Here is a 22,105-nt window from a genome sequence, read left to right as displayed (position 1 = left end):
ACAACCAAACCAAACACACACAATCCAACCATCTGGTTAGTGAACAATGAAGCTGGAGTTTGAATCAGGTATTCTGGCTCAAAAAAATGAGCTGTAAAACACAGTGTGACACTTATTTTAACCCGTGTGCACATGTGGGTAAGGGGATGGGTAGTTGTTCAAGGCTCTACTGTCATCTCCTATTTGGTTTGCATGCTCTCTTTCTTGTCTATGTCTCCCCTCCCTCTAATATTACCATCTCCCAGTTTTATTTTAATAGTTATTCTGGCTGTTTAATGTCCACCTGAAACAAACTAGTATGATTTGGGAAAAGGGAACCTCAATTAAGAAAATGCCCCTACAAGATTTTACTGTAGGCATGTTTATGGTAGCATTTTCTTGATTGATGTGGGAGGGCCCGGCTCACTGTGTGTAGGGTGTCAGCACTGAGTTGCTCTGTTCCTGGGTATTATAAGAAAGCAGGCTGAGCTAGCCAGTAAGTGGCAGAGTTCCTCCCTGGCCTGTGCTTTAATTCTTGCCTCTATGTTCTTGCCCTGACTTCCTTTGTTGATAAACTGTGATGTGAAAATGTAAGCAAAATGAAACCTTTCCTCCCCAACTTGTTTGTGGTAATGGTGTTTTATCACAGCGAAAGTAGTCTTGACTAAAACAGAAATTAGTACCAGGTCATTGGATATTTCTGTGACAGACCTGATCATGTTTTAGGGAGGACTGTGGAAGAACTTTGGAACATTGGGCTGGAAAAGCCACTGAGTGTTCAGAGCTTAGTGAGATGCTATGGAAACAAAAAATAATAAAGGCCTGAAATCAATGCACATGATGGAGACCTGGCTTATGAATTTTCTGAGTGACGTTTTTAGAGTGCCTTGAAAACTCTATAGGGTCATTTGATATTTTGAATTAAGATCCATTGAAGTTTAACTTTTGCTTTGTTGGGATGGCTGATATGTGTCAACTGGGACTAAAGAATCAGATGTAATTAAGAAGATAGTAGCATCACTGAGGCAAGATCTTCTGGGAAGGGTTTCCTTAGGGTCAACACCCTGAGCTATGGTCCAAGAGTGGCCAAAGTGGTACCTTTTGCTGGCAGCCAAAATTGCGGTGTCTTTCCCAGGTGTTAGTAGTTTTAAATGCATGGAAGATCCATAAACAGCAGCTAAGGCTTTGAACTATGAGAGGCAAGGTGAATTTATAGCCTCAGTGGATGTTGAATGTCCAAGACTCAAGGGGCCATTGAGAGACACTGGACTGGTAGCATGTGTGGGGTAAGAGTCCCTAAAGAGAGGAGCCCAAGAGAGGCTACTGGTAAGGGCACTGTGCTGGTGGAGTACAGATCTCCACATTTTGGAGATGACAGTGCCATTGATGCCCACCAAGGAGAGCAGCAGCTGTAGAGCAGGGCTGGATTGAGCCTAGAAGATAAGCTATGTGTGCTGTGAGTGATAGAAAGGCTGGAGAAGGGCTGCTTCCAAGGCACTTCTGCCACAAATCTCAAACACTGAACTTTTCCCATTCTTGAATATCTCTTTTCATTTGATTGAATTGTGAATATCCTATGGTTATTCCTTGTTATAGTAAGAAAATATGTAATTTGTTTTTTGAAACATTTTGTTGAAAAGACTTTGGAATATTACAGAGACTTTAGATATTTCAGAGAAACTTTGAACTTGAAAGAGATGTTGGATGTTGTAAAGAGACTGAACTTTTAAAATGTTTGAAGTTTTAAAGACCATGGAACTATTTAAAGTTGGAAGACTTTATACTATGATACTAATATCAACATGACATCTTGGGGACAAAGGAAAAAGGAAAGGTTCTAGAAGAATAGTGATGTGTTTATATATCAAGATGATAGGAGTCAATTGTGGTGGCTAGTTTTATGTCAATTAGACAAAAGGCAGAATCATTTCAGAAGAAAGGACCTCAGGTAAGAAAATGTCGCCACCAAACTGGATGTAGAAAAGCCTGGGGGGCATTTCCTTGATTGATGATTAATATGGGAGGGTCCAGCATACTATGGGCAGTACCACCCATGGCTGATGGTTCTGGGTCATATAAGAAAGCAGGCTGGGCAAGGAGTAAGAAGTACTTGTCCATGGCCTCTACATCAGCTTCTGATTTGTAGCATTTCTGTCCTGAATCCTTTAGATGATGGGTTGTGGTGTGGTAGTGTACAATAAAATAATTTCCTTCCCAAGTTGTCCTAGGTTATGGTGTTTTATCACAGAAGTAGAAACCATAAAACAATGGTTCTCTTTCTTTTTAATCTATTAATTTGAAACTAACAAACGAACAAACATAAACTATGAATGAAAGTTCTTAGGACTATATTGACCAAGGAGTAGTCCTATAAAGGTTATATTCTAACCTCCATGGTTAACCTCTATAACTATTTTGGTATACTTTAGGGTTTTCACTATGGGATAAATTAAAATAAAAGTAGATACTACTCTCAGTGACTGAATGTTTGTATGATTTTTACAGTTTGGTCTTGATGGTTTTTAGTACTGTGAAATGCTTGAAAATTTAAGGATATATGCTTTAATGTGGAAGAATTACATTTTACATTCAAAAGCATGAGAATAAATTATTTAAATTAGTATTTTCTTGTAGTAGAATCCATCAACTTTCAAATTTACCTTTCAGTGGTTTGGGCAGAAAATGTGCTGCAGGCTTGTTCTTCTTCACATGGTTGCCTTTCATGATCTCTCCTTCTTTGTTCAGACCTAGATACCACCCGCGGCCGGATTGCTGCTGACGGTAGATCATTGATGAGTATGTCACGTAATAATTTTCAAACACTGATTCTTTGAATTTGCACTCAGGTGTGAAATGTTCCTGCAATAAAAGTAAATAAACAATGAAAGTCAATACTTATATGGGTGTGAATTTCAAGTAGAATAATTAGAATATGCCTTTCTGGAGGTTAGAATATAACTAGGTTATATTCTAGTATAACTATATACTAGGTTAAAGCTTGTATGAAGAGTATTCTATTTGAATAGGATAAATTATTATCATTGGAAATCAAAGGCAATTCATGTGATATTTTAAGAGAAAATTCTGCTGATTAGTGATTGGCTTTCTTTTCATTAAGTAATGGGAAGATTTAGGCAGGACTCATCAGTGTATGCTGCTGGACTAACTCAAGAGTAAAAAGATTGGAAAGATGAGTATAAAGCAATCATACGGATCTTTGATTTTGTCAATAATAAAAGAAAATGAACATTTAGTTTTGTATTTACTTCTTATATTACTATTGTGTGTGTATGCTTGCCCGTGTGTGTGTGTGTGTGTGTGTGTGTGTTAGATGTGTATGTGCATGGCTCATATGTGGAAGTCAGAAAACATCCATGTGGAGGTGTTTTCTCCTTTCACTTTTATTTAGGTTCCAGTGATTGAATTTAAGTCTCTAGGCTTTGTATGGCATGGGTCTTTTCTTGCTGAGTCTTTTCTCTAGTCATGTGATTGCTTTTCATGGATTTTGGGGTTATCATGTATGATGGTTGCCAGTTGCCTGAGTTTCAAAGCAGTGTTACAAAGAAGGTTGCCTAGATTTCTAAAATGATTCTACAATGAAAGTTACTTTCATCATAAGGTAAAGTAAATTGATTTTTTTTCAGCTCATTGTATCTTAAACCGAAATAGAATTTACTTGTAAACTCAGTGTTTCCTTAAAGTAACATTTACAAGCAAACCAATATGATAGCAAGGAATTCACACTAATTCTACAAACAAACACAAGAGGACAGCCCATAGTACTTTGAACCCTGGAGTGTGATTTTCTTGACTTGGACTTGGCTATGTTTTCTTTAGAATGGGGCACTCAAATGAAAGTCAGCTACCCAACACAGATTGCTTCAAGGACAAAAGTCAGCCATCCTTTTAGCCTGCGTGTTTGGACACACATCAACATAGAATAAACATACATTAAAGTGGCCATTACTGAGCTAGAGAAAACAAGAAGCAGATTTAAGTCCATAAGTAATCCATGGAGTAGCAGAGCGGGCACTTGGAGTACAGATATAAAAGATGATGTTATTAGATCTTTTCCCTAATTTGTTGAGTTGAGAGGTTATCAGGAACAAGAGTTGACAATTTTGCCTAGGTTTTAAAGATCCATTGTTATGCATATTTTCTAGGCCACTGGCCTTTTTCTACACAGTATCTCTGTGGTTCTTCCTTCCTCCACTTTCATATTTAATATTATTCTCATCATACATGCCAGCTGAGCAACAACATCTGAAGTATCTAAAAGTTACTTTAGCCAAGGAGGAACACATTTCTCAGCATTTCTCTGAAAAGAAAGCATGCAGGCAATTTTATTTTCTTTTTTATTAAACACTACGACATTCAATAATATACCAGATGCCCCTTTTTGCTCTGCAGAACACATTTGGCCAGAATATCTTTGGGGGTTATGTTATTTAGTGTAGATACACAACATAGCTCTCCTAGGAGTCAAGCAAATTCAACCTACTAAAGCATAAATGTACTTCTGGGGCAACTGTCACATGGCAGAAACTTAAAAGAGTTCTATTTATGGGTTGTGAAAATTTCTCCTTGTGGGGTTTTCTCAACACAGAGAAAGCCAAAGAATGTCTACAAAGACATTTGATGAAAAAAAAAAAAACTCCACATTTTCTCTAGGGATGAGGAAAATTTCTGGAGTTCTTTGTGAATTAAATCATCACTTGGATAAAGTATTCATTCTTAGAAAGTAGGTTTTCCTTTCGTAAAAAGTCAGAAATCATTTGCAAGTAAATCTGTTTAATGATCCAGTTGATCGAGATGACACTGTTCAACCATACAAACAACACATTCCTGACTGGAGAATGAGTGGATGGGATCAATGCATATTCTAAGTCAGGTTTTGAAAAAATGCTATGCTTAACATCCTTTGTGGTAGAATGTATCCATTAATTTCATACACATTTTCAGATGGTCAATTATGTATTTGAATGATACTTAAAAATTAATAGGTAATAAATGCATCCCATTAACTTACTCTGTATCTGAAAGGGTTGGGCATATAGCTAGAGCAATATATATATGTATATATGTATATGCACACACACACACACACACACACACACACACACACACACACACACATATATATATATATATATATATATATATATATATATATAAATGAAGTCAGACTTAATTCTAATGGTGGCACTCAGGATATTCTCATTGACAGAAGAGATCATTTTATCTGAGTCCCAAAGGATGGAGAAAGATTTCAAAATAGAAAAAAAAAAAAAAAAGAATAGCTGAAATGCAGGTCAACAGAACTTAATATCTCTCCTACTTATCCCTCCTGATGTTTACTTTTTCTAAAATAAGTTTCTCTTCCTCATGAACTCTTAATGATTTCACCTTGCCTATAAAATATACAAATAACGACTGGATGTTTCCTTTAAAATCCTCCACCAATCAGTCATCCCCATTCTTTGTTCCTCGACCAATTAACCACACATGTCTTTCCTAATGTCATTCATTAGTTTAGTAACTACCCTTTTCTTTCTGTGTCTGATAGCTTTCCTTTCATTGCACAAGGTCTACTTGAAATATAATTTCATTTTGAATTATATGTGATTTCTCCCAATCAGACTGATTAAATCTATATTGACTCCCAGAGGCTCTATCTAGGTCACTAACAGCCCGTGACTTATACTCATGACTGTCGACTGTGAACTTGTATTTCCCAATCTATACAGTGCTATCCTTATCTCCAGCCCCAGCAATGAAAGGTCACATTGCCTAGCTTATTGAAGACCAGTTGATTATTGGATCATTGATTAGTGTGACTGCTGGATTTCAGTGATTGAGACTAAATAATGAAATTTACATGACTTATTAGACTCAGATTTCAAAACGTCTGCATGGAATTTCCTTTATACCATAGTATAAAATCAGCTATATTTATAAGGAGGTTGTCATTGCATGGACAGATCTTGCTAAGATTGCTACAGATCTTGTAGTGATTTAACAGCTCTGAAGGAAGAATAATGTGGCACCTACGATGTTCAGAGGAAGTCTTGGCAATTGTTACAACTATTGGAAAATGACAAGGAAGGACTCAATGAACTGAATACTCTGTCACATCCTGGAAATTTCTTAGTCATTCCTACTAAATTTGGACTCAAATGCTCAGCAGAGAAGAAAATGGGGCCAAAAAAAGCATGTTGAAGCAACCAAAGGAGTGTTCTGTTCTCTGTATGTGACACTGTCATTCTTATCCTATGTTTGAATGAGTAGACAGAAGAGTCTTGATTCTAATAAAATGCACAAACATTGAGCATCCCATATTACCCTGAAGAGTCCAACAAAAGGGACCAGTGTGAGGTTGCCTCTCTTTGGGACACATCAGCAATATAAATAATGGCATTTGTATTTGGCACAAGCCAAGAAAGGCCGATTTTGAGGAGATGAGGTGGGATGTACATCAAGGATCAAATTTACATTGCTTGATTGTGGATGTCTGCTCACTGATGACCTGAAAGAAGGTACCATGATGGTCTTGACCCAAAAGAGACACAGAATGAAGACAGCGGTACCTGTGCTCTGAATTTAAAATGCAGTAGATAAATATTTGCTACTAGAATAGCTGCATGAACTAATGTGTGTTGCATATTCCTTACATCGTTCCTAACAATTGCTTAATATGAGTATAAAGTAAAAGGGACTTTGGATCTTAAAACTTTTAACACATTTATTTCTCCTAAATACTGTTTACCTCTCATGCTCATACATATTTTTTCAGATAAATATTATTTTAGTTCATGAAATCTTTTGTCTCCAATATCTTCTGTGTTTATGATTTCTATTTGATTCCCTTACAAGTTCCAGATTTGCTTCCTTTTGTGAATGTTAAACTTTTTAACTATATGGAGTCTATACTAACTGGTTACTATGATCATATTTTAGCCAAGGAATGAGAAATTTGGGCAATAAGGTCTCAATATAGACTTTTAAGGCACCACAGGTCATCCTGGATTCATGCGCACATAGCCCCAAGATCTAATGGTGTGCCTGAAACACTATCCAAGAACCAAAAACTTGAGACTGGTTTAAACTGCTATTTTCTTTTAGAGTGTAAAGAAGCATCTCTGGCTTCGTTGCTACAGTCACAGTGGCAGAGCACGGGTACAGTACAGTATGCTTGACCTGCTTGAGTTGGAGCCTTGGTCAAAGGAGGCTTAGGATAGAGCAGTAGCTGCTCTAAAGTGAGGCTAGCAAGGCTTATAGCTGTACTACCAGGAACCATGGCCTAAAACAACACAGCTTAATATCTCTGTGTATATTTGTCAGGCAGGTTCTATAAGCACATTTCCAGTATTAAAGCAGACACACCAAGATTAAATACCTTTCTAATTAAAATAAGTAATTTGGCAAACAGAGTTTTCATCCCCCTACCCGCACTGTGCTCTTGAAGTGTAAGCTATTATCCCACTGCAAGGTGACAGCAGTACATTTGAGTCTGTATTTCAGCAGGATCGGAAGCTTTGAGGACTACCACACAGACTGTAAATGTCCTTTTTACACATTTAGCCCCCACATCATATTTTTAGGTAGGCTGCATAGATACTCTTGGATCTAGGGAAGCAAAATTGTCTACTGAAGTAGTTCCAACAAAAACTGGTAACATTAAACCTGGATAGCAAGAATGTCTTAACTTTTCACGTGTTTGTTACATCAAGGCCATATATTCTAGCATAGGCTATTGCTTTTCAATATATTTTGTTTAATGAACATGTGACACTTTTAAAGCAGGGAGTACAGAACACAGAAAATATAGTTTCTACATTTATGCATGGACATCAAGAGAAACATTATTTACATCCCTGAAACATGTTTTTCCCCCAGAAAGTCCTATAAACATTTTAAACAGATTTTTCTTTCTCTTCAATGTCTCCGGTGACCTCTTTTCCCCTTCTATCTGCCAGTGCACTTTCAGCAGACTAATCCTCCAATTAGGTTAGCAATTACTGTCACTACCAAGGGTCATTCATCTAATCCTGAGCCATGTTCTAATGATAATTAATTTTCTGGATTTAAAATGTGCAGGTTATTTAAGCAGGTCTGATTTGTATATGTCAATGATTCTGAAGCATACTGAACATCACGAATACAATTAAATCAGAGTTTCAGCTCTTTTATAAGTAAATGGAATTTCAAGATATAAATTATACTCATGGGCTAGCAAGGTAACTACCTATATTCCCTAGATAGGCCTCCCTTCCATCAGTGATCTCAAAATCCAGGACTAATTATTATATTCAGAGCTTTGATGTTCTCTCCCAGGGTATATTTGAGGCAAATAAACTTCATTATTACTGAGTTCAAAGCATAACAAGAAAGAAGTTGAGAAAGAGGGAATCAATGCTTTCTGTTCTGTTGCCAAACAAATACATCAAGTTATGATTAAAAAAATGCTGGACTAAGAGAAATTGAGTGCAGTTCTCATATAAAGCCTGGTTTACAGCAGATGACCTAACCATATGTGATGAAAAATATATGTAAAGTGTAATATCATATGGTGAGACCTTTGAGGCCTGTGCAAACTCAATAAAAAGGTTAATTCTGGCATAACACCTTCTTAATAAAGAGAAGGCTCTTTCATAGGATAGACAAGAATGACAGACTTGCCTACTAAGGTAAAAATAGACAGTGATGAATGAGGAAAGAAGCCAAGAGGTGAATCGTGTGTGTGTGTGTGTGTGTGTGTGTGTGTGTTTGTGTGTGTGTGTGTGTGTGTGTGTGTGTGTGTGTGAGAGAGAGAGAGAGAGAGAGAGAGAGAGAGAGAGAGAGGGAGACAGAGAGACAGAGACAGGGAGACAGAGAGACAGAGACAGAGAGAATATGTTCATGTGTGTTGTATATGCATGTCCGTGTGGGTGTGTGCACATGTGCTGATTGGTGAAGATTCAGGTATTTATAGTGGAAGATAGAAGTTGATGTTGGGTGTCTTCTTTAATAGTTGTCTACCTAGTTGTTTTGAAACAGGCTCCTATTGGACCTATAGTTCATCAGGTTGCTTGGTTACTGAGCTCCAGGAATCTATTCACCTCTTATCACCAAACTCCAGTGCTAGGATTAGAACTATGCACTGTGTCTACTGACTTTGCACAGGCAATGTAGATCGAAACTCAAGTTCTTACACTTATATAGTAGGCATTTTACCAAATAAGTCATCTCCTAAGCCTGATAAATCTAATTTTCAAAACTTGGAAGGGGAGAGTGGGAGGGAAGAAGACAAAAGATGGTAAAAAAGACAAAGTACTGTATCTGGGGAGATGTCCCAGCAGTGACAAGCTCTGGCTGCATTGGCAGATGACCCAGACACAGTTCCCAGCACACATATATGGTGGTTTATAGATATATGTAACTCCAGGTCTAAGAGATCCAATGTAATCTTCTGGCCTTTGTGAGCACCAAGCATACATGTGGTATGCATACATTAACACAGGAAAAACACTTATTCACACAAAGTTTACAAAAATCCTTTAAAAATAAGTTATAATGTTCTCTATGGAATCTTCTGCATTATAACTTATTTTTTAAAAGGATTTCTTTAAACTAGCAAGCATTTGCTGAAAGGATCCTGATATATCTGTCTCTTGTGAGACTAGGCCGGGGCCTAGCAAACACAGAAGTGGATGCTCACAGTCAGCTATTGGATGGACCACAGGGCCCCCAATGGAGGAGCTAGAGAAAGTATCCAAGGAGCTAAAGAGATCTGCAACCCTGTAGGTGCAACAACATTATGAACTAACCAATACCCCGGAGCTCTTGACTCTAGCTGCATATGTATCAAAAGATGGCCTAGTCGGCCATCACTGGAAAGAGAGGCCCATTGGACATGCAAACTTTATATGCCCCAGTACAGGGGAACGCCAGGGTCAATGGAATGGGAATGGGTGGGTAGGGAAGTGGGAGGGAGGGTATGGGGGACTTTTGGGATAGCATTGGAAATGTAATTGAGGAAAATACGTAATAAAAAAATTCACTATAAAAAATAAGTTGTAAAGACAAAACAATGCTTACACTGAAAATAAGACTAAAAGCTCCCTGTAACAAAGACATAGGCACACAATTACACTTTTGTCTCTCAGTGTCCAAATACCTAAAATGTCATTTGAATTACACTGGCCTTTCTTGTGAAATGATGAAAAAAAAAAAAACCCATCAGTCCTATTAACTTTATTATGGTTTTGCCAGAAGATTCAATGAGAAGCTGTATATGAATGAAACTATAATATAGGGTTTCTTCTGATAATAAATGACCAGAAGGCCAGGACAACATATATTCTTTCATTTTCAGAGATCCTTTTCATCTGGGATCAATTTCAAGGAATAAGATTGGCCTATGTGTATTTTAATAATATATTAGAATATAATTCTACCCCAAATTAGGGCTACAGATAAACTATACTTTGCATTAGTTTTCTCCTCAAAGCTTGGTCCCCAGAAAACTGTTTTGTCTCCTTTCTTCCTTCCTTCCTTCCTTCCTTCCTTCCTTCCTTCCTTCCTTCCTTCCTTCCTTCCTTCCTTCCTTCCTTCCTTCCTTTCTTTCTTTCTTTCTTTCTTTCTTTCTTTCTTTCTTTCTTTCTTTCTTTCTTTTATTTCTATTTGCAGCAGGCTTAAATGGCTGCAGTGCTGTATTCTACAGCACTAAAATAGAGAGGTATTTAAATGGGCCTTGTGAAATTCCATGCCACAAAAGGACTTAAAAGTACACATGATAATTAGCAAGAATTTGAAAAGAAATGCAAATTATGCTTAACTATATTACATAGGGTTAGTTTTTGCTTCATACTGTTACAACAAAATTTCTTGATGTCATTTTTATATTCCAAGATATTTCATGGGTACTTTAATTCACCCTAGGTTGGCTTCACAAAACAGCAAAATATTGCTTTTCCCCTACAGTTCTTCATCAATAAAAACTACAATACTAGGACTGCCAATGACTCACATACAATGTTTTAGTTCCAGAGTTCACTTACAGATTTGTCCTGGTTACCCTGTATCTTCCAGTACTACCAAGCTGTGTCATGCACTGGATTATTCTGCCCATTAAAATGTAAAAACGGCCAGGTAGGCCTATATAGCATTTTCTTTTTTTTCCTTCATTTACATTTCTAGTGCTATCCCAAAAGTCCCTCACACCCTCCCCCACCCACTCCCCTACCCATCCACTCCCACTTCTTGGCCCTGGCGTTCCCCTGTACTGAGGCATATAAATTTTGCATGACCAATTGGCCTCTCTTTCCACTGATGGCCGACTAGGCCATCTTCTGATACATATGCAGCTAGAGACACAATCTCCAAGGGGTACTGGTTAGTTCATATTGTTGTTCCACCTATAGGGTTGCAAATCCCTTTAGCTCCTTGGGTATTTTCTCTAGCTCCTCCACTGGGGGCACTGTGATTAATTAATGATTGAGCAGGGAAGGGTAAGCCTACTGTGGGTGGTGCTATCCCTGGGTTGGTAGTCCTGGGTTCTATAAGAAAGCAGGCTGCTCAAGACATGATGAGTAAGTTGATAAGCAGCAAAATTTTGTATAGAACTGTATAATCACCCCTCCTCCAAGAATCTAAGCCAATGAGAGAGAAAAATTTAAAAGGACTATATTGTCTGACCTCAAAATAAGGCTAAGTAACAAAAACGGCATAAGGTCCATGAAACAAATGATTTAGTCCTGTTTTTCTTGTGCTTCATTGACCTTATATCTTTTATTTTTTGATACTTAGCCTAAAAGTAGAATGAACAAAAGCAAAAACCAACAAGATTCTATCACATGAACCTTCTGTACAATGAAGGAGATAATGAACATGAGCCACCCTACAGAATAGGGATTAAAACATTTGCAAACTATACATCTGAAAACGGGTTGATGATACTGAGATTATGTATAGATCTATAGAATTTCACATAACTAACGTGAATTACCTGAATTATAGGTAAAGGCATTTCTCAGAAGTCACAGAACTGTTCAATAAATATATAACAATGCTCAACATCAGTAGTTAGCAGGCACATGGAAATGTAATTCACATTCTTCTCTGGTAGAATGGTTATCACAAAGACATAATATAACAAACAACCCTGAGGATGTGCAGCATGGAGATCTCCAACACACAACTGGTACAAATATTAGTTAGTACAGCTATTAGAGAAAACACTATGGATGCTCCTTATTTTCTTTTAAAGTCCATCAAGATGGTTCCTCTAGCAGAAATACTGGAAATGAACACTGAGTGATATAAATTTTCATCCTTGGAATCTGTGGTAGAAGAAGAGAAATGCCTCCTAAAAACTATCCTCTGACCTTGAAATGTACATCCTGGCAGCTCCCCCCATGTCATAAACACACAGATTACACATACAATAATAAATAAAATCTTAAAATAGATCTAACATATGGTCTGGCAATCTCACTACCAAAAGTACATTAAAAGGAAATGAAGCCAGTAATCCTCATGGCATACATGTGCATCCTAATGTTTATTGCAACACAACTCATAGTAGTGAATAAATGGGTATACCTTTAGTGCTTATCAGCTGAAGACAAGATGAAAGAATTTTGGAACACATATACACTATGGAATACTATTTAGCTATCAAAAGAATGGAATTTTGCCATTTGTAAAAACATGAATCAATTAAAGAAAAAATGTTTCAGACAGATTGTAAGAAAACAACATTATAATTTAAACTTAATAAAGGACTCCATTGTTTAACAGAAATCAGCAGAAAGATTTTTTAATTGAGTAAAGAACACTCATCTATTAAAATGTGTCTATTATGATGATTAAATCCACATGCTATCAGTGTTGACTTACATGCTTTTTAAAAGAGATACATTTTATTTTAAATTGTGTATGTGTGTGTTGGGGTCTATGGCTCATAAGCTGGAATTGGAGGCAGTGTGAGTTTTCCTTCATGAGTGATGATAAATTTAGGTCCTCCAAAAGAGCACTGGCTCACTAGTGGTTGAGCCATGTCTCTAGGCCCTAACATACATGTTTGAAAGGTGAATAAAAGTATCAGGGATTAGATGGGCCTGCTGGAATATACTGGTAAGTTGAGCCCTTGGAAGTCTTAATGAGGGGACTTGTCATGGTTTGAACCCACCTTGAGCTATCCAGCTAAAAATGAACAGCAAGACACTGTCTTAAAGAAATAGTATCAAGAATGTTTTCTACACATCAAATGCCCTATTTAAGCCTTCCTTTACTATGATATTTGGTGCTCTGTAATTTGTGGCAGTGCTCCTCTCTGTAATAACTTTAGAATGTGATCTCAATCCATTTGCAAAATAATGACCTCTGAGGGACTTGTAGTCAGCAGGAGAGCAAGCTTAGTAGGTTGAACCTTTTAAAATAGTTCTTGTAAGCTCCTGGCTGAAAATTAAAGCTTAGGAGTTCTGAAAAAAATCGCAAAGATCCAACAAACCAGCAGGGAAATGAAGGTTATGTGCTTCTATATAAACTGAAAAGGACGAGGATAGCCTATTAAAATGAAAAGCACGCCAAGGTGGGTGTAAAGAATGTCTGCAGACTTCAGGAAACTTCTAGATTCACTGTTTTGATTTGTGCTGGATAGAGGTTGTGCTAACTTGCATGGAGTCTGTCTTTGCAGGAGAGTATAGCTGAGCATAACTAAGAATCTGCTTCTTCAAAGCTTTACCAAAAAGATTCCTCATAATCCCACTTGCGCAGGTAGGAGAGCAATGCAAGAGCAATGGGCTGCAGAATGTAAATTACTGCAATGTGTATCCTACTGCAAACACAGAGCCTGGTAAGAGAGGACAGAGCACAAAGACCTCTCTGTAAATGGAGGGACTAAAATAGAGTCACAGAGAGACACTGGATTGCTGCTACTTTGTGTTACATTCTCAAATTCTTTCTTTTATTTATTGTATATGTGTGTGTGCATATGGAGATCATAGGACAACTTGTGAAATTCAGTCCTCTGGCTAGAGAGATGGCTCAGTGGTTTATAGCACTGGCTGCTCTTCCAGAGGTCATGATTCCATTCCCAGCAACCACATGGTGGCTCACAACCATCTGTAACAGGATCCGATGCCCTCTTCTGGTGTGTCTGAAGACAGTGACAGTGTACTGTCATATAAATAAAAATAAATAAATAAGTCTTTTTTAAAAAGAAAAGAAAAAAATTTCAGTCTTCTTCTTGCAAGACATGTTCTGGAGACCAAACTGGGGCTATCAGGCCTGGTTGGTGGCAAATTCCTTCACTTGTTGAGCTATCACATGGCCCTTGATTTAATCTTAATAGCATTTAGCTTTGATCTTCATTTCTTGACACGGAAAAAAATTTCCACCTCGAAAGTGAGGAAAAACAACAAAACAAGCATAGAAGCAGTCATTAATAAGTAATTATATTCTTAAATTAAATATTAATACTGTTAACAGAGAGAGAGAGAGAGAGAGAGAGAGAGAGAGAGAGAGAGAGAGTACAGATTCCATGGTGCATATGTGGAGCTCAGAGGACATCTTTTCAGACATCAGTTCTTTCCTTCCACCTTTAAGCAGTTCCAGGACTTGAACTAAGGTCCCGAGGCTTGTATAGCAGGCACATTTATTCACCGAGACTTGCCAGAGCAAGTCATTTCTTTGTCAACTCAATTCTAAAACACTTCATGCATACACTATTTGTTGAGTATCACAAACATACACACACACACACATATACACTCACACACACATGCCTTTAATCCCAGCACTCAGGAGGTAAATATAGTCAGATAAAGCTCTGTAAGTTTAAGGCCAGCAGGGCCAACATAGTGAGTTCCAGGATAGCTAGGACGAAATAGAGAGATAATGGACCAAAGGAGAAAAAAAAAAACATGATTAAATCAGATGTTTAATACACAATTTTAACATCTACTAGAGGATTACCTTCCTTCCTATGTGTTCTCTGCCTTTTCAACATAGAAAACTTCTGATCAAATCTGCCCACTTCTACTCTCTAGCTTTCTGACTTTGAGCAACTAATGTGTTTTCTGCCTTGCATCTACAAGATGGGAACTACATCATGTGCTTTACCACAAGGATGGAAAGGGCATGGCAAGTGGTTAGCACACATGCTGGTGCTCAGGGAATCCTTTCCCTCCCTTCACTTTCAGTTTGCAGAATAAGCCATAAAGGACACCATTCTGTCCATCCCACTGTCAACCAGAAACTGCTATAGAAAAGGAATGGTTATCAATAAAGGCAAGTAGACTAGAGGAGTCCCTTTCTTTTTCTGTGCGGGGTCAATGCCATAGATTAATTGTACAGATGAGACTCACTTTCAGTGATTCCATGGCAAAGGTAACAATATGCAAGCTTGCCATTTAAGTCTTAAAAGACCTTAAGATTGTAAAATTAAATTTATTATAATATGAACAAGTGAGCACGTATGGTAGTAATGGTATTTCTGAAATAATCTAGTATTAATGGGCCAAATGGCATTTTCCATGTCTCATGTTAATTACTATGCTACAAGAAGTACAGCATTACTATCTTACTCCTTTTGTTCTACATTGCCATGTCATTGGATCTTCTTTCATAATATAGCTGAGTAATAAAAACAATAAGGAAAAAATCTAACAATACCTTATCTTTAATCATTGCCTACTTTTAAACTTTTCTACAATTGTCTGAAAAGATATGGTATTCTGGTAACAGGTATGGGACAGCTTAATAATGATAATGATAATAAAGATAGTAATTATAATGGATTTGGGATAGATTGGTAAAAGAAAATTACTCTCTGGAGTATGTGTATATGAGTGTGTGAGTGTGTATATGTGTGTTGTTGAAAATTTTGAAATGAAAGATGCTCACAGATTACAATAGCTTTGGTACAGGACCTTTCAACTGTGCCAGAAATCCCAAGCAGGGAAGCAGCTTGTGTAAGAGGAAGCTGGACTTAGTGTAAGGCAGCTGGAGTGACCAATGGCAGGCCCTTATGCTAAGGCAACTTGATCTGTAAAGCTAGACCTGGGTCCCCAGGAAGGTAGCAGTCTTAATACAGATTAGCAAACAAGGAAAGCAGCCCTTTCCCACGCTGCCTCACTTTCCACACCAGGGAGCAGCTTTGCATTTACCTCATGCAAATCTGCCTGTTTAACATTCTCCTAATCCATGCAAGAAATGGTCCATTCTTCTATTGAAAAATCTCAACCAAGTATTTCAACTGATTTGGGGGTTTTCTTCTCCAATGAATTCTCCTGTACCCTAGAGATTTTAGAGTGACTGCTCATGTATAGGCTCAGGAGTTGATAAAAGAATGAAATTGAAATTAATCTAGGCAAACTCACACAGGCATGTATAAGGAACTCACAGAGAGAACCAGAATGCAGAGAAAAGTTGGATGAAATAGAAAGTCTAAGCTCTGGTGAGGGAGGCATCTGCCCACTCAGGGCTTCTCATACCCAGTCTGCCCAAGCATAGAGCCCTGCTCTCTGCGAGCTCACCTCCCAGCTCAGAAGAGCAGTTAGGGTGCAGGAGGCCTCAGTCTCAAACCTTTCCAGGGGCCTAAGAGTGAAAGGAACTCAGCAAGTGGTCCTGCTGGTGAGCTTCCTCTGCCCTATCAAAACCTCAGGTGACAGCAGATGCTGGTGAGGATGTGGAGAAAGAGGAACACTCCTCCATTGCTGGTGGGATTGCAAACTGGTACAACCACTCAGGAAATCAATTTGGAGGTACCTCAGAAAATTGGACATCGTTCTACCAGATGATTCAGCAATACCACTCCTGGGAATATACCCAAAAGATGCCCCACCATGCCACAGGGGCACATGTACCACTGTTTTAATAGTGACCTTATTTGTGATAGGAAGAAACTGGAAAAAACCCAGATGTTCCAAGATAGAAGAATGGATAAAGAAGATATCGTTCATATGCACAATGGAATACCACTTATCTATTAAGAATGAGAATATTCTGAATTTTGCAGACAAATGGATGGAACTAGAAAATATCATCCTGAGTGAGGCAACTCAGACCCAAAAGGAAATACATGTTATAGACTCACAGATTAGTGGATATTAGTCATAAAAAATATACAGTCCACAGAACTCAAAAAGTTTAATAAGCTGAAGTACCCAAGTAAGGATGCCTCAGTCTCACTTGGGAGAGAGAAGAAAGCAATCACAAGTGGGGAGGGAGAGAGGGACCTGGGAGGGAAAGTGGAATCTGATTGGGTGAGGGAAAAGGACTGAAGCCCTGAGGACCAGCAGAAAGAATGGACACAGGCAACCTCAGGAAATAGGAGGTTGGGGGGATCCCCCAGAATGCATCAAAGACCTGGGAGGTGAGAGACTCTCAGGAATCAAAGCTAGGGACCTTAGATGAAATGCTGGACAGTAGGGAGAGGGAACATATACAGCCCAACTCCAGGAGAAAGACAGGACATCAAGTGAGGGATGGGGTTGTCATTCCACAGTCACATCTCTGACTCACATTTGTTCCTGTCTGAAAGAATTACAGGGATGGAAATGGAGAGGAGCCTGAGGAAAAGAAGGTCCAGTGACAGGCCCAAAGTGGGATCCATCTCAAGGGGAGGTCCCAAAGCCTGACACTATTACTGAGGCTGTGGAGCGCTCAGAAAAAGGCCATGACTGCCATTCTGAAAGATCCAACAAGCAGCTGAAAGACTCATATGCAGATATCTGTACCCAACCAATGGAGAGAAGCAGCTTACCCCTGTTGTTGAATTAGGGAAGGCTGAAAGATGCTGAGGAGAAGGGAGATCTTGTAGGAGAACCAGCAGTCTCAATTAACCTGGACCCCCGAGATCTCTCAAACACTGGACCACCAACTAGGCAGCATACACCAGCTGATATGAGGCCTCCAATACATATACAGTAGAGGACTTCTGGGTCTGTGTTCATTCAGAGAAGATGCACCTAACCCTCCAGAGTCTTGAGGCCCCAGGGAGTTTAGAGGTCGGGGGGGGGGGTGGAGAAGAGGTATGGGATGTGGAGCAGTTGGAGGGTGGATGGGAGGGAATAAAATATGAAGTATAAAAAATAAAAAACATATTAAGAAAAAAAGAAAGAAAGAAAGAAAGAAAGAAAGAAAGAAAGAAAGAAAGAAAGAAAGAAAGAAAGAAAGAAAGAAAGAAAGAAAAAGGAAGGAAGGAAGAAGAAAGTCAACACTATGTTGACTTTGTTTCTCCTAAGTTTATGATCCTGCGGCACTAAGGTTTCATAGAGTAGGAAGGAAAATAAATTTTCTCCTATCCATTGACAAATATTGGTGGAAATCTTTGATCACAAAACTAGCTGTGCTCAGGATTCAGTTAACATGTTCAGATCAACAACATATACAAGTAATCTTATTTCTTCTGGGAGATATCCTTTTATGCAATATCCCTTCATCTCTAAAAACAAACCAAACAAGAAAAGCAGGTTTTTAAAAAACTATGTATTATACCAACGTCGTGGAAAAGTCAATTAAAACAAGACATTTTGAAACCTTAATGTCACGATCATAAAGTGAATTATATTATATTTCCACAAGGCACATAAAAATGCTTAGATGTGTCACTATGTTGCATTAAGCTGCAAACTGCCATCAATATGATGTTGCAGAGTCTTAGAACACCTAAGACCATGGGTATGCAGAATGCACTGCAGTTAAGTCTCACCTCTGATTACCTGCTTTCTCTCTGTAGAGATCAAGTATGTCGTACTCATGACAGAAGTCCTAGCTACTCAGATTTAAAATATCTTGCTTTATTCTCTGAAATACTGCAACATTTTACTTTGATATGATGTCTGTAAAAAGTGCTTTGTGATATTAAATTTTCAAAATAGGCAAATGATATTCTTTATCAAAATATGCAAGTCAAAATTTCAAATATCTGTTAGCCAAGTAAAATTGTAGTTGAAAACAATAAAATAAAATTCACTCTAAGAATTAATAAAAATGATTAGTGCTTTATAAGCTTTGGAGAACTATTACCTACTTAGAATGATTTTCAGCATTCATTTTTAACAGTATAGACTGTTACAGCATTTGCATGTGAATTCAAGATGCATAAATTATCTTTGCAAGGAGCACTTAAACCTTAAGGTAATTATATAACAGAAATGGTTTCACAAAACTCAAATAACATACAAATTTACAGTCACCCTTTAAAATGATTTCCTGAGCTACCAGTATGCTGCTCATGATCAATATATGCCCTTTCTTCACAATTAAATCCACAGGATCACTTCTTACTTTGTTCTTTTACAGCTGGCACTGAAAAGCTGCATGCTATAAAGGCCGAACCAGACAGTCAGGAGAGATGAATCTTCCAGTAATATCCTTGCTGAGAACATATCCATAAAAAATTGTTTGAACTAAAAAAAAACACTCCCTTAATATATTTTATCATTGTAGGTTTTTACTAAACATGCACTAAATAAAGTCCTATTGTTTTATATCTCTCTTGCTCAAAATATTTTCCTGACTCCCTGCAACCCACAAGATAGAATCTAAACTCCTTGGCCTGACCTACCTGGTCCTCACCAATATGGTACCTGCTCTCTGACAGCTCTAATGTGATATGTCTCTTCTCCCTCTGTACTGGAGAAATAAGGCCAAAGCAAAAACTGGCAGATAATTTTTTTCCCTCTGATGAATGGAAAAAAATATCTCTTATTGATGGAATACAATTCTTTAAGGCTAGGATAGTCACTGTGGTTGTAGACTCCCTGGGTCACAGGGAACATGTAGCTAATCACTACTACATTTCTTTCATACGCTCTGCATTATTTGTTCTTTAATCCTAAAAAAAAAAAAAAAAAAAAAAAAAAAATAATGTGCACTTCATGAATAGCTAGGCTGCCCTGTGTCATGCTTCCCCAGTCTGTGATTTAGCAGCCAGTGTGCTTGTGCAGAGACAGCCAACAGGTCTGTGATTCTTTGGAGGAGCTTTGCTAATAATTGGCACCTCTGCAGAGCCCAGGGGGGGCGGGGGAAGAAAGAGTCAAATGTCAGCATGTCAGAAAACTTCAGGCTCAGCTTTGGCTGGAATGCAAAGGCACTTTCCAATTGATTATCTCTGAAGACTTTTCACAGCGTCAAGGAAGAGGGTAGTGAAACTGTATCTGAACAGAAGGAAGCTAAATTATTTATCTCAGAATAATTTTTACCAGATGGCTAGTGATGAAAAATCTTTCCTAGCAAATACGTTGTATATATTACCTTAAAGATAACCAGGGGTACTAAAACAGTAAAATCACACAGTAACTTGTATTTAATCTTTTGGCGGTTTTTATTGTTATTTTTGTTTTGTTTTGTTTGTTTGTTTTTGTTTTTTAATTGAGATAGAGTTTTACTGTGAAACATCTATTAGCTTTGGCCTCATGAACATCATAGCTCCACCTTGCCAAAGGTGGTTATTTCAGACATGTGCCACTATGTCTGAGTTTATGGTTCACACTTATTCCACACCAAGTTTCTTCTAAATATCTATGTCTAATATATAAAAGAACATAGCCTCAAGCATTGTAAACTGCACCACCTACACTTACGAATTGCACCAGCATTTGGATTGCTTGTCTTGATTTAAGTTTGCAGATATACTAAGTCAGGAATGTTGTTGAACCATTGTTTCTAGGACATCTTGCAACATCATGAAGACACAAAGAACACTTTTCCCAATGATTAAGTGAAAGATGTGACCTTTTAAGGAACAGTTTTCAGAATTAAGCCTCCCCGTGTAGCTTCTCACAGACCTAACTTTTGCATTTCAATGAAAATAAATAGGGTTGATTAAAAGAAAAGAAACTATCATGAAGGAAATAGGGTATAGTCAATGTATATCCTTTTCTATTCCTGGCTTGATTAGGGATGCAGCGGGAGAGCAGTGTGGGTTTAGACTTCTCTTCTCCATCCTATCACTCACTATCTCCTCTTCCTTTGAAAAGAAACACAGAGTTGTCCCTTTACACTTTAGTACCAATGGTTCATAAAGTGTGCATGCGCTCATTCCAATCAAAGCAATGATTTTCAGATGATCTTATTTACCTTCCCTATTTCTATGAAAATCACATAAAAGTCCTTAACTCGTAAAGGAGTTGTGAAGAATCACAGGGTGTAAATTAAGTAGAGGGCCAGACCTTCGATGAACACATCTGTTTATCATTTGTCTTTTTTAAGAATGACCGGGTATTACCTCTGTCTGACTTACAAAAGTTTGTTTATTCTACATATCATTTTATGAGGGTGCTATTTATTCAATTCAATAAAGTGTCAAATATATACCCTGGCTTTTCTAAACTACATTCTGACCATCATGACATGTAATACTTTGAAGCTAAGCATGTGCCTTCTCAGCATTTGTCTGAAGGACATGCCCCATGATGTGTAACACAGATACAATGATAGCACCGACCTTATAATTTCTGCAATTCAGATCAACTTCAAGAGTGCTTATGGAAATTTGATAGCTGATTAATAATAATAATAATAATAATAATAAAGAAAGGAGGAACAGAGAGACTATAAGCCAAGTGAGAAAATAAGGGCAGTATGAAGATTTTGAGGGAACAATGACAGACCTTCAGACAGTTTTGATGGCGCTCCACATGTTATGCCCGCTGGTAAATACTTACCAATTTTGTAGGACCAAAAAGAGATTGTAAATCAAACAACTATCAAGCTATTATAATTGGGATGTTTAGTTTTGTACAAACATGTAACTTCAATTAAAACACAAAGAGATTGATGTTAAAGGAGCAGTTCCTTAAGGACAGTTGTCTATACATATTCTAATATTTGCATGCTATATATAGATTTTCTTAGCAGGATAAACCCCATTTTAAAGGAGCATTTAACCACAATTGCTTATTGTATTTTGAATAAGCAAAAATAGGTTCAATTTTCTCTGCACCTGAGTCATAGCCTAGTAGTAATTTAGATGCTTAGGAAGGCACTATACATCTTTTAGGCCACTGTACCATCATTTAAGGCATAATATGCGTACAGTGGTTTATGAATACATTTCTGACTCATTTCAGTGGGAGTTGGTTTCGCTGTACTGCAGTGTTGAATAAATGTATTTGGGCTTTTTTTTTTTTCTTCT

General features: G+C 37.8%; 1 protein-coding gene and 1 pseudogene across 4 annotated transcripts in view; both read right to left on the bottom strand.

The window, feature by feature from the left end:
• Fgf13 (fibroblast growth factor 13) overlaps positions 1–22,105 on the bottom strand; it is a 547,137-nt gene that overhangs the window by 2,502 nt on the left and 522,530 nt on the right. For all 4 annotated transcript variants that reach the window (XM_029473293.2, XM_029473292.2, XM_029473296.2 and 1 more), the window contains one exon: positions 2,640–2,838. In XM_029473293.2, the coding sequence (XP_029329153.1) occupies positions 2,640–2,838 (199 nt within the window). The remainder of the gene's footprint in view (positions 1–2,639; positions 2,839–22,105) is intronic.
• LOC147004736 (Nuclear RNase P) lies at positions 16,377–16,612 on the bottom strand (annotated as a pseudogene).

This window comes from Mus caroli, unplaced genomic scaffold (genome assembly GCF_978045245.1).
Source record: "Mus caroli unplaced genomic scaffold, Mus_caroli_1 scaffold_5, whole genome shotgun sequence".
Classification (NCBI taxonomy): Eukaryota; Metazoa; Chordata; class Mammalia; order Rodentia; family Muridae; genus Mus; species Mus caroli.
The sequence above is the reverse complement of the archived record's forward strand: the minus strand, read 5'-3'. Positions and strand labels throughout refer to the sequence as shown.